The sequence below is a fragment of the Bubalus bubalis genome, chromosome 10 (assembly GCF_019923935.1).
Source record: "Bubalus bubalis isolate 160015118507 breed Murrah chromosome 10, NDDB_SH_1, whole genome shotgun sequence".
NCBI lineage: Eukaryota > Metazoa > Chordata > Mammalia > Artiodactyla > Bovidae > Bubalus > Bubalus bubalis.
The window spans coordinates 27,948,459-27,962,548 of record NC_059166.1 but is presented as its reverse complement, the minus strand read 5'-3'; the positions used below and the strand labels follow the sequence as shown (position 1 = coordinate 27,962,548).

The 14,090-nt window shown below is 43.0% G+C and overlaps 1 protein-coding gene across 6 annotated transcripts in view; it reads left to right on the top strand.

Annotated features, from left to right (window-relative positions):
• ARFGEF3 (ARFGEF family member 3) overlaps positions 1–14,090 on the top strand; it is a 173,401-nt gene that overhangs the window by 130,665 nt on the left and 28,646 nt on the right. For all 6 annotated transcript variants that reach the window (XM_044924178.2, XM_006074676.4, XM_044924176.2 and 3 more), the window contains 4 exons: positions 2,626–2,771; positions 4,485–4,664; positions 8,787–8,931; positions 10,506–10,628. In XM_044924178.2, the coding sequence (XP_044780113.1) occupies positions 2,626–2,771; positions 4,485–4,664; positions 8,787–8,931; positions 10,506–10,628 (594 nt within the window). The remainder of the gene's footprint in view (positions 1–2,625; positions 2,772–4,484; positions 4,665–8,786; positions 8,932–10,505; positions 10,629–14,090) is intronic.

Below are 14,090 nucleotides of genomic sequence, written 5' to 3'. Positions count from 1 at the left end.
AGACTCCATGTGCCAAGCAGGAGATGCGGTTTCGATCTCTGAGTCGGGAAGATCCCTTGGAGTAGGAAATGGCCACCACCCCAGTATTCTTGTCTGGGAAATCCCATGATAGAGGAACCTGGCGGGCTACAGTCCATTGGGTCGCAGAGAGTCAGGACACGACTTAGAGACTAAATAACAACAGAATCACAGTCTTTATGGATGTTACCAGGTGAACACCCTCTTGAAGGCCAACATGTGGGAGAGTGGGTAGAGTTGTATTGAATCGCCCATGAGTAGGTCCCAAGTGAGTGGCGGGTTTTGCTCACAAACGCACTGTCCATCGACAGCCAGGTTGTTGTGCTGTTAACACTGAGTACCTTGTTCCCAGAAATTCAGGCAGAGGCACAGAGCCGTGTGCCAGGATCACACTGTGGTGGCAGGTTGAAGGGCACAGCCTCTGAGGTCCTTTCCACCATTAGGAATTTTGACTCCTACTGCAGATTCTAATTTGAGAACCACAGTGCTTTCCTGTGAGTTTTTAATAGACTTTAAAACCTTAGCTATATAAAGCCAACTTTCCAGACCCAGCCAACTGCCAGAGAATCTCTGAGCCTAGGGGCAACCTTCAAAGTATTTTGCATGGAGAAATCAGCAGACTCTGAGCTTACAAAAAAAAAGAGAGCTGTGAGGGGCAAGAAGCAGCAGCAGACCTGGGAGGAGGAAGCGTTGACTTTCAAATCAATCAGATCCAAGTTAAAATGCTGCCTTCACCATTTAGGCAAGTCAGTTCACCTTTCAGATCCTCAGTTTTCTAATCTGTATGTAGCAATAGTTGCATTTACTTCTTAAGGTTTGCTTTTAAAATTAAAGTGATCACAGACAGAGAACAGACTTGTGGTTGCCAAGGGGGAAGAGAGGTGCAGGAGAGATGGACGGGGAGTTTGGGGTTAGCAGATGCAAACTATTATATAAGCAACAAAGTCCTATAGCATAGGGAACTATATTCAATATCCTGTGATAAACTGTATTGGAAAATAATATTTTAAAAGTATACATATGTGTATATATATATATATATATATATATGGTGGTTATGGTGTATATGGATGGTGATTGCAGCCATGAAATTAAAAGACGCTTACTCCTTGGAAGGAAAGTTATGACCAACCTAGATAGCATATTCAAAAGCAGAGACATTACTTTGCCAACAAAGGTCCGTCTAGTCAAGGCTATGGTTTTTCCTGTGGTCATGTATGGATGTGAGAGTTGGACTGTGAAGAAAGCTGAGCGCCGAAGAATTGACGCTTTTGAACTGAGGTGTTGGAGAAGACTCTTGAGAGTCCCTTGGACTGCAAGGAGATCCAACCAGTCCATTCTGAAGGAGATAGGTCTTGGGTGTTCTTTGGAAGGAATGATGCCAAGCTGAAACTCCAGTACTTTGGCCACCTCATGTGAAGAGTTGACTCATTGGAAAAGACTCTGATGCTGGGAGGATTGGGGGCAGGAGGAGAAGGGGACGACAGAGGATGAGATGGCTGGATGGCATCACTGACTCAATGGACGTGAGTCTGAGTGAACTCCGGGAGTTGGTGATGGACAGGGAGGCCTGGCGTGCTGCAATTCATGGGGTCGCAAAGAGTTGGACACGACTGAGCAACTGAACTTAACTGAACTGACAGTAGAAATTAATGCATTATAAATTAACTATACTTCAATAAAAGTGATTAAAGACACAAAGAACCAACACAATGTCTCATGCAGGGTAAACATTCAGTAAATGTCAGTGATTTTTGTTACTGTCATTTTGAAATTTCTTTGATATGGCCAGGCTAATTAGAAAGGCACATTCTGGTTGGTAGAGGCTGATTATGATCAGCATTTTGTGGGCATTGTGGGAGGAGCAAGAGGACATTAGCAAGAAGAGTGAAGAGGACTAAGGTGGCAAAGTAGTAGCAAGAAATCAGAGCAAGCAAGGATTGTACAGAAGCAAGACAAAGCAGGTTAGATCGTGTGTTACTGGATAGCAAAGGGGCCTGACCTGCTTGGCAGGGGCTTCATAGGTGCTGTTAAGGGCTGACAAAGTGGACAGTGGCTGTGAACGATGGAACGATAACTGCAGCCACTGTTGCTAAGAGTGGAGGGCGGGTAGTCTGTGCCAGGCCTGTGCTGAGTACTTTTGAATATTGGTCATATTTCATCCTTAAAGTAACTTTAAGGAGAAGGTACCGTTATCCCACTTTTACAATGAGAAACCATGAATTAGGTAAACTTCCGGTCTATGGTAACCCAACTGTTAAATGATGGACCCAGGATTTGGGCCTGGGCAGCCGATGCCCTAACCTTTCTATTGATACTTAACCACTATTGATACTTAACCATTCTTCCTTATCACAAGCATTGTTCACACTTGTCACAACAGGCACTAGGGACGCTGTAGTGAACAGATGGGTGGCCTCTGACCTTGTTGACCGAACTCCTATTCATTCTTGAATCCGGGCTCCTTTCCTATCTTGGCAAATTCTCACCAAATAATCCTACTTATCAAGTGTGACTCTTTGATTTTCATCCTCTAGCCATGCTTAGACAGGTCAAATCATTTCTGAGTTTGGGATTGATGGCTTTTATGGTCTTGCCTTCTTGTAGGAGAAGTGAAGTCCACCCAAGACCGCAAAAGTGCCCTCCACCTGTTCCGCCTTGGGGACGCCATGCTAAGGATCGTGCGGAGCAAATCGAGGCCCCTGCTCCACGTGATGCGCTGCTGGAGCCTCGTGGCCCCACACCTGGTGGAGGTGAGCGCCCTGAAAGTGGGAGGCCCGGGGACTCCAGGCAGGGTGGGGACAAAGGCACCGTGGCCACATTGCCTGGTCACAAGCATCATTGCTCTCTGATTACACCCTATGGCTCCTATCAACCCAATGGTGGCACTGCCCTGGTCTCACTCTGACCCTTCTTTATACTTAGGTGACTTAGCTGGGCACCTCATACAGCCAGTTTCTTATTCTTCATGGTTTGCTACCAGCCTGAGTGGCACTTCTTTTTTGTACGTGAACATAACAATGTCTTTTGTTCCTGCCGGGCTCCCTTTTCTAATAGCTAAATATATTCCCTCTGCATAGGGGAACCATACATCCTGGTTTTCTCAACTGAATTAACACTCCTAGGACCTCTTTGACTTTCCAAAGGAAAGCAGTTTATATGATAAATTATATGGTAATCTAAGATGCTAAAGCTAAAACTCCAGTACTTTGGCCACCTCATACAATGAGTTGACTCATTGGAAAAGACTCTGATGCTGGGAGGGATTGGGGGCAGGAGGAAAAGGGGACGACAGAGGATGAGATGGCTGGATGGCGTCACCGACTCGATGGATGTGGGTTTGAGTGAACTCCAGGAGTTGGTGATGCACAGGGAGTCCCGGCATGCTGCGATTCATGGGGTCGCAAAGAGTCGGACACGACTGAGCAACTGAACTGAACTGAAATATCCATCTAAATATCTCAATACATGATGACTGGCTACTTCTAAGTTGATGGGGAAATTGTTGCCCTGTTTGACAGTGGTAAAGTGTATAGCCCTTTAGCACTTAATCTGGTAGAGCTATGCCATAGCTCATCTGGTCTCTCCTCTAGCCAACTAGCCCTGGCTTGTTCTTGTGGAATTCTTAGGATTCCAAAGGAAAGCAAGAGGGCAATTCCAAATCAGAATTATTTATTCAGTCCTTTACTTATATAATGCTTGTTATTATATAATATCAAATATTATATAAACAAAGCAAGTCACACACCCAAGCCCAGGGTCAGTGTGGGAGAGGACTACTAAAGGACACAGATACAATGATGTGAGTCAATTAATTCATTATTGGCGCAGTCACCCCACATCCCGAGGGACAAAATGACTCATCTCATCTTCATATGTTTGAAGCACAGCTAGCAAGGATACCATGGGCAGTTTCCAGACAAGGTTCCAGTGTATTTAGTCAGCGTGTTCTATACTACCCCAAAAAAATGTCACATTACTGGGAAAAAGAAAAAGAAGAAGAAATTATTGTACTGCGTGTGTGTTAGTCGCTCAGTCGTGCCTCTTTGCAACCCTATGGACTGTAGCCTGCCACACTCCTCTCTCCATGGGATTCTCCAGGCAAAAATACTGGAGTGGGTTGCTGTGTTCTCCTCCCGGGGATCTTCCCAGGGATTGAACCCCAGTCTCCTGCATTGCAGGCAGACTCTTTATGGTCTGAGCCACCAGGGAAGCCTGGTTATTAGAAAATCTTAATTTTCTAGAAACTTCAAAGTGAAACTGAAGATGTGTCTGATCAGTTGGTTAAATTATTTAAAATGCAGTTTAATGTGCTGTTCACTGATACTTACCCTTGAAATCTTTTACTTTAGCAGAGTTGCTGCTTCCACTTCCCTCCAGGAAGGTGGGTTAGGAAAACCTTCAGGAACCAGGTTCTTAGTTGCCCAAAGTCCTGAGGGTGTTCGACTCTCTTGTGAATTTTGCAGGCTGCCTGCCATAAGGAAAGACACGTGTCTCAGAAGGCGGTTTCCTTCATCCATGACATACTGACGGAGGTTCTCACGGACTGGAATGAGCCACCTCATTTCCACTTTAACGAAGCTCTCTTCCGACCGTTCGAGCGTATCATGCAGCTGGAGTTGTGTGACGAGGACGTCCAAGACCAGGTCAGCAGGTCGCCGTTGCGGCCCCGCCATCCTTGCCATAGCCTGCCAGCCCTCACTGAGCACACCGGCAGGGCTGCTGTGTGAGCGCTGCAGATTTCATCTTTCAAGCACTGTAAGCCTGTGTGAAATCAGGGACCAGAAGAGGTTGAACAGTTTAGCTAAGGATATATGATTAGTGATTGGTGGAGCTTGGATTTGAACGAGGCACCCTGGCTATACGAGTCTGTGCTCTCATACCCACACTGTACTCTTAACCACTGTCCTGCCCTCTACGGAAAGACAAATGATGAAGAAACTAGAGACTTTGTATCTTTCTTATGATGATGATCTAAGAATACAGATCCTCTGTCTCTGAAATCTACTAAAAATGTTAAATAAGGGCTAAGCTTTTTATTTTAAATATACTGACACACAGGCAAGAAAGTAAGGAATATTAAGATGCCCAAAACTAAGTAACAGTGGGAAGCCAGAGAAGCGGAGCTCTGAGACTGGATTGGCCATGAGCAAACTGACCATCAGGTAAAGCTAAATGTCTGCCTTCAGTCAAAAATAATTGACTCATTAGGAAATAACATGTCATGAATACAGAAAGAAAAGCAAACAATAAAAATAGACACATACACCCTCCCCAGCTCCCCACCAGGGATCCAGATATTGTTGTTATCAGAGACTGACTTTAAAATAACTGTGTTTATTAAAATTCTAAACAATCATTTAGAACAGGAGAGATTTTGGCTATGGTGGCATAAAGAAGTTAGCAAATCCTCTCCATAAAAATTTAGTCTACAAAAATAAAAAATTGTCAAAGGCATCCATTGCAGGGCTCTTGAAATTGACCACAGGCAGATGACAAATTGAGTAGCGTTTATGCTGAAAAATAGTTCTTGCCAGAACTTTGGTTAAGGACAGTGGGAGCCTGTGACCTTCTTAGTGAAGGTGGAAGTCATCACTTACAAGCTATTGATAAGAATAGGAATTTGACCAATGTAGGCTGACTGGGAAAATCAGCCTTTCTGCTTAAGAGACAGACTTGGTTTGAAGAAGACTACTGGTTTGTCCACTAGAAAATACAGATTTGGTAGGAAATGAGCAATAGAATACTACAGTGTTGCTGGCCTAAGGTTGCAATGGTGAACCAGTAACAAACGTAACACGAGATTCCGGAAACCAGAGATTTCATAGAAGGACAAGGTAAATTCCTTATGCATCTCTAGCTGACTGAAATATGGACATATATAGGATAGACTGTCTAAATCCCGTCAGAAAGCAAAACACCAGAGAGAGTTATGAACTGGCTGAACTTTGAATATTCTCCCCAGCTGATTGGCAGAGGGCAGTCTCCTTAAAGGCTCAAAATATTTGAGCGAAGTCTCTGCCTACTTCATCAGCTTATGACTAACCTATGCAGACATGAAGACAGCACTAGGAAGTCAGGCTGAAAAATAAAAATTAAGAAATTTAGTAGAGATACCGGTGCCTCCCACCATGGGAAGAGCAGAGATAGGGTCTACAGTATAAGTCTGAGCAATTTAGTATAAAAAAAAAACCACCTCAAGAATAAATCAGACTCCAGCATTGCTATAATATCTAAAATGTCCAGTGTTCAGCAAAAATGTATGAGATATTCAAAGAAATAAGAAACAATGATGTATACTCGGGGGTGGGGGGGAAGGGCGGACAATAGAAACTGCCTTAGAGTGAGACCAGATGTTGTATTAAGCCAAAACCAGGATTATTTACATCCAAAATTCTGATTTGGAGGTGGGAAGACAGACAGACACAGGATCTAGAAGAGGTGGTGACCCTTACTAGTGATACCTTCATGGTAGAAATTATAGAATATTTAGCCAAAGAAGTTCAGCACATGTGATGGGAAGAGGGCTCTGTTCAGTGTGTCCTGGCTGTGGCTTGGAATGTTGAATTAGGGGGCAGAGACTTTGGAGCAGCTACTAGAAGTATGTTCAAAGCATTATGTTCAAAGATGACAATGTCTGAAAAATAGAGAATCTACATAGAGAAATGGAAACAAAGCGAATACAAATTCTAGAGTTGACAGCACATGAAAAATCCACTAAATAGGCTTACCAGCAAGATGTGAGATGGTAGAAGAAAGAATCAGTGCAAGATTGGTGTAACGGCTCAAAAATCAGTCGTGTATCTTTTTAGTAAAATAAAAGATTTAAAAACCCTATGGTCATCTTAATAGACACAGAGAAAACATTTTACAAAATCCATCACTCATTTTAAATGAAAAACTTTCAAGAAATGAGGAATAGAAAGGAGTTCACTACTTAGATGAAAGGAGTATTTGAGAATCGAATATCAAACTTCACACAATGGTCGACTGAATGCTTTTTCCCAATAACTGGGAACAAAGCAAAGATTTCCACCTTTACCAATTCTGTTCAACATTGTAAATTTTACTCACTGTACTGAAAAATTAATGCCATCCAGTTTTTGAAAAACAAAATTGTCTTAGTTCATAGACAACATAGTCTTATATATAGAAAATCCTAAGGAATTTACTTTTTAAATTACTAGAATTAATAGTGAGTTTAGGTTACTGGATATAAAAACAACACATTAAAGTCACTTGCATTCCCATATCCAAGATGTAAGTTATCAAAAATTGAAATTTAGAACAATTCCCTTTACAAGAGCATCACAAATAAAATATTTAGGAATTTAGCAAAAGATGTTAAATACCTGTATGCTGAAAGCTACAAAATATTGCTGAGAGAAAAAAAAAGAATATTCAAACAAATTATGAGAGATGCTACATTCATGGATTGAAAGACAGTATTTTTATTTATTTATTTATTTTTGAAAGACAGTATTTTTAAATAGCAGATTTCCCCAAGTTGATATATAGATTCAGTACAATTCCTATCAAAATCTCAGCAGACTTTTTTGAAGAAATTGGGAAGTTTATATGCAAGTTCAAAGGATCTAGAATACAGAAAACACATTTGAAAAAGAACAGTGAATCTGGAGAATTTACACTACCCAGTTTCAAAACTTAAGGAATCTACACCATGGAATATTGGTGTCATGATAGACTTATTGATCAGGGGAACTGAATAGAAAGTATAGAAATAAATACTCACATTTATGGTAGATTTTTTACAAAGATGTCATTGCAGTTCAATAGAGGGACAGGATATTCCTTTAGCAAATGGTGCTTGAACATATGAAGTAAAAATGAATTTACACCCTTTCATTTACCATACAGAAAAAATAACTCAAAATGGGTCATAGACTTAAATAAGTGCAAAGCCTATAAAAAGCTTCCACAGAAAGCATAGGAGACCACCTTGGGTTAGGCAGAGATTCCTTAGAAATGACACCAACAGGATCTGTAAAAAGAAAAATTGATTTGGACTTCATCAAAATGTAAAACTTTTGTTCTTCAAAAGACACCATTTAGGGGCTTCCCTGGTAGCTCAGTGGTGAGGAGTCTGTCTGTCAATTTGGGGCACATGGGTTCGATCTCTGGCCCTGGAGGATCCCACATGCTATGTGAAACGGCTAGGCCCATATGCCGCAACTATTGAGCCTGTCCTCTAGAGCCCAAAAACCACGACTGCTGAGCCCACATGCCACGCTACTGAAGCCCACGTTCTGCAAAAAGGGAAGCCACTGCAATGAGAAGCCCACACACCACAACTAGAGAAAGTCCATGCACAACAATAAAGACCAGCACAGCCAAAAAATAAATGATTTTTTGTTTAAAGAGACTATTTAAAAATAAAAAGACAAGCCCAAAGCTGTGAAAAAGAATTTGCAAACCATGTGTCTTGGAAAGGGCTTACATTTAGAATGCATGAAGAACTCAGTGATAAAAAGACAGTAATGAGAAGACAAAAACCTAACTTCAAAAACAGCAAAATATTTACAAATAGCATGTGAAAAGTTGCTTAGTGACACTTAGTAAAATGCAAATTAATGCAGTATGGTTGCTTATTTAGAAGACTTTTGAGTGAGTTTGTCTAGGTTTTGATTTTTCTCTTGCACTAAAATTAACCCAGAAATAGGGAACCGGGAAGCACATCTATCTTCCCAGAAACTTGCCTGCTTCTTAGAAGGAAAAGGTGCCAACTGCCACCCCCTTTGCCTCTGCAGGTTGTCACGTCCATCGGGGAGCTGGTTGAAGTGTGCTCCGCCCAGATCCAGTCAGGCTGGAGGCCCCTGTTCAGCGCCCTGGAAACAGTGCACAGCGGGAACAAGTCCGAGGTGAAGGAGTACCTGGTGGGCGACTATTCCATGGGTAAGGCCATGTGTTGATTTTGCATCCTGAAACTTGTTTATTAGTTCTACATTCTAATGACTGTAGTTCTATGTTTTTTGGTGGAATCTTAAAGACTTTGTCTGTATAAGATCATATCATCATCAAAAAGAGGCCATGTTCCTTTCCGATTTGGATGCATTCTATTTCCACTCTTGGCTGATGGCTCCGGCCTGGGCTTCCGGTTCTGTGTTGAATGGGAGTGCTGATTTTGGCTATGGGGCAATAGCTCTTTATGTCAAGCTTCATGCTATCGAAAGAAGTTGGAGAACAGGGTAGACTGGCATTCCGCTGTTTTATCAGCAGGAAATGGTGTAGCAGGAACACAAGCTCTGAGTTCTGCCAGCAGGTCGAGAACCTTGAGCGTTACCAGGCCCTGCTCTCAGTGACAGAGGAGACAGAAGGCTGAGAGACGTAGGTCATTTCACTTACGCATATCTGTGTTGAGTTCATTCATAAAACCAAAAGGGAAAAATGTTATCCACTATCTAGGAAGCAGCATAAAATATCCAAATAACAGGGAATTCAAATTAGGGAGATGGGGTGTGGCTGGAAATAGATGTGCAGCCATACGGTAGGCCCAGTGACCAGGGATGTTGGGTCAGGGGCCTCCAAGACTAACCTTGCATTTAGAGACCCAACAGAAGGACTCATGGGACTCAGCATGTAGTTATGCCAAGATTTATTACATAGCTCAGACTTATTAATGGCTCATGGCCAAGGTTTATTACAGTGATATGGTAAGGACAAGGCAGATGCTAAGGGAAAACACAGAATCCGTATGCGGGCCTCCCTGAGCTCTCCCCCTCCCTTGAGGGTCCCACGGAGCACTTCACCTCCAGTGGGAAAATGCAGCAGTACATATGACCAGGGGCAGTGTGTGAGCCTTTCTACCCAGGGAAGCCCATTAGAGACCCAGCTAAGGGCTGGTCACTTAGGTACCCTCTGCCCAACACATTCCAAAATCCATACTTCCTTGCGGGGGGGGTGGGGGGAGGTGTTCAGATCAAACTGTGTTCTTTGCGCCAACCATCCAGGTGCAGAGTAAACCATCCAATTAAAGGACTATTCGGTGAGCCAGGTTCCCAGACCAGCCAAGGGCCAACCCTTGAGGCAGGCCTTTCTGAGGATAGCAGCCTCTGAGCCTTCTATGTTAGCTCTTTTCAGCACAGGTATGAGTAAGTTAGTATGTGCCATCAGGGGGTTATCGAAACCTTCGCATATCTATAATGATTGTGTGCAGGAGAATTCCAAAGGACCACATGTTTAATAGCCCTGTGTAGACCTCCACATTGCTCAGCCCTGCATTCAGCCAGCTTTGCCCTCATCTGTCTGCTAAGCTCTCCTCTTAGCCGTCCTACAGCTCCCCCTGCAGGCAAAGCTGATAAGGACAACATGGGAGCCAAGCCAGTTATCCAGTCAAAAGACCTGGGCTTTGCTCCAGTAGATAGATATATATATATTTTTTTAATGCTCTTTGGAAGGTGCTGGGAGTATGGGCAACCTGAAGGGTAGACACCTAACTTTCTTAAAACTCTGTAACCTTCCTCCTTCAGGAAAAGGCCAGGCTCCAGTGTTTGATGTATTTGAAGCTTTTCTCAATACCGACAACATCCAGGTCTTTGCTAACGCAGCCACTAGTTACATCATGTGCCTTATGAAGTTTGTCAAAGGACTGGGTAAGTGGAGCCCCCCCTTCCTACCTCCTGACAGCTGGAGACCCTTATCCATATGGCTCTGTGTGAGTTGGCTGCTGGTGTCCTGGGAGAGAAGCAGACGGTGCTATGCTGTGTGCTCAGGAGCATAGAGCACAAAGCTTTCTGTAAACACAGCTTGGATTCTGTCCAGGGTCGATATTTTTCATGGTGTTCATGGAATAATTTTATAATGAAGTGTGTCTTCATATATTATTTTACTCCAACTTCTTTTTGAATCTTAAAACATTCAATATTATATTAATAATTGCTTTTATGCAGAAAACTGCTCTTCTCAGTGTCACATAATTAATAAGCCTAATTAGAGTTTGAGTTCCCAGCTCTTAGGCAAAAGTTAAGATGCCTTCCCCAGACTCTACTGATTACAAAATGTAGTTTAAAAGTGTAGGAGTCACCCTTCCTTGAGATTTCGTGTGTTTCAGGAAATACCTACCTGATTTTTAGGCTTAATTTAGAAATACTTTAACACAGTAGAGTGCTCATTGGAAAGAACTCCAGTGCTGGGAAAGACTGAAGGCAGGAGGAGAAGGGGACGACAGAGGATGAGATGGTTGGATGGCATCACTGACTCCATGGACATGAGTTCAAGCAAGTTCCGGGAGTTGGTGACGGACAGGGAAGCCTGGCATGCTGCAGTCCATGGGGTCGCAAAGAGTCGTATACCACTGAGCGACTGAACTGATATAGCATGACCTACTGTTGGTATGGCTCAGTTTTATCCGCAGTGAAAGTGAAAGGTAGTGGCAGTTAGTTAAATGCAAAGTTTAGAAAAAACTTCAAGTTTTGAGACTTTCACCCTGGAGAGCTCTTAGATACGGGGCCTTGAGAACCTTTTAAATAAAGAAAATATAAGGTCAATCCTTATAAAAATATAAAGGATATCAACCCTGAATATCCATTGGAAGGACTAATGCTGAAGCTGAAGCTCCAGTACTTTGGCCACCTGATGCAAAGAACTGACTGAGAATGATTGAGTGGTATCACCAATTCAATGGACATGAGTTTGAGCAAGCTCAGAAGATAGTGAAGGACAGGGAAGCTTGGTGTGCTACAGTCCATGGGGTTGCAAAGAGTTGGACATGACTTAGTGACTGAACAACACCAAAAAAATTATTTTGTATTCATGCAAAACCACTGACCATTTCTTTGCAAAAGAAAATAGGACATGGAGAAGCTAGGTGATTTCATCCATGTTCCCTTTATTTTGGAGCAGGAATAAAATGCAAGTTTCAAGAAAGAGGCTGGAGGCCACAGGTCTGATCCATAGACCATCCTTGTTACATTATGTTCTTATATACACATTCTGTTTTTCTCTGTACTCTGGGAAGTAGACGGCTGAACTGAGGGAACATGAGTGCCCCTCACTTATCCACTATACATGCTGGGCTTCAGAGGAAGATTTCTTTGAACAAAGTAAGATTTACTCTTTTTAAACTCTTTCATTGTTGTTCAGTCACTCAGTCGTGTCCGACTCTTTGCAACCCCATGGACTGCAGCACGCCAGCCCTCCCTGTCCCTCACCATCTCCCGGAGTTTGCCCAAGTTCATGTCCATTGAATTGGTAATGCCATCCAACTATCACATGCTCCTTTCAAGCTCTGTCCTACATTAAATAGAAACCAAATAGTTTAGTATCTTAATCATAAGAATACCTTAAAGCATGAGGTAATCCCTGCATTAAATAGTAAAAAAAAAATCCAGTGCTTATTTAGAAAAAAAACACTTCCTTCTATGCTTCTCCTTTACTCTGTCAAGTACTATCTCACTAGAGTCCTGATACCAGATGTGTCTGGGGTTTGTTCCCACACCAAGCAGTTCTCTGTGACACCAGCCAGGTACCCTACTGGTCAATTCAATTCTGATACTTATTAGAGTTAGCACAGGTTAAGGGCTCAGTCCTATGTAACTACCCCCCCCCATTTAAAATGACAGTTGCAAGTAGTGGATCCCCAAGTTACTCACAACTCTGTCCAACTTGGCTACAAATCAGTAGTTCCTATGATTCCCCCACCCCTTGGATTTGAGGATTTGTTAGAGCAGCTCACAGAAGAGAGGGAAATACACTCACCAATTTATTATATAATAATGCATATGATAAATGATACAGATGAACAGTCAGATGAAGAGATAATACAAGGTGAGGTCCAGAAGAGTCCCAAGCTCAGGAGCTTCTTCCCCCATGGAGTTGGGGTACACCGTCCTCCCAGCATATCGATGTGTTGACCAATGCAGAGGCTCTCTGAACCCCATACTTTGGGGATTTTTTTATGGAGGCATCATCATGTGGGCATGATCAATCATTAGCTCAATTTCTAACCCTTCTCTTGCCCCATGGTCTTTCTGGTAACCAGCCACCATCCAGGAGCTCACCAAGCTTTGCCTCACAAGAACAAAAATCCTGTCACCCAGGAAATTCCAAGGGGTTTGGGAGTTCATCTTCAGGAGCTGGAGTCAAAGATCAAGTATCAGAACAAAGGATGTTCCTAGTATCCTTATCATTTGGGAAATTAGGGTTTTAGGAGCTCTGTGCCAGGAACTGGGGGCAGACTAAAATATTTTCTAGTGCTCCACAGTCTTACATTTCATTTAAGAATCATTATCAATGGTAATGCAGGAGATGGGTTCCATCCCTGGGTCAGAAAGATCCCCTGGAGGAGGAAATGGCAACCCACTTCGGTATGCTTGCCTGGGAAATCCCATGAACAGAGTAGGCTGGCAGGCTGCAGTCCTTGGGGTTGTAAAGAGTCAGACACAACTGAGCACACACATGCACGAACACACGCGTGTGTGCAACACTGCAAAACAGATTATTGGTATTCTGTTGTTCCGTGAACGATCAAGTGCCTGGTACATTGGCACAGTGAGTAAAACATGCTTCCTGCCTATGAGAGGTTTGCTGCCTCTTCTGGGAAACAGACACATAAATCAATAATCACAGTTCAGTAGTAAGAATACTTTCATAGATGCTAGTTAAAAAAAAAAAAAAGTCATTTAAGCTGAGATAAGCAAGCTACTGAGACAGGGTGCTGGGTAGTAGACCCCATGCAGGCTTCACAGGAGAAGTGACCTTTGAACTTGGTGGAGTGAGCTGTAGGTTTACTTTTCTGAAAGTTGGATACCCACAGAGGAGGGATCCTGGGCGATGAGTTGGAATGGGCCCTGCATGCCACATCAGGGGACTGAGAATGCGCAGGGAAGGTTTCAAAACGAAACTCTGGCAGCACGTGTTCCTGTGGGCAAGGATAAGAGGCTGCAGGCAGAGACCAGTGTGCAGTAGTTTGGGAGCGAGCAGAGTACATGGAATTCAGGACATTGTAGAGGTGGGATCAATAGGGCTTGTACTGCTATGATGTGGGGCCTGAAAAGAGGAGGAACTGAGGCTGACTCCCCCATCCTCAAATTCTCTGTCAGAACTGATGTTACTCA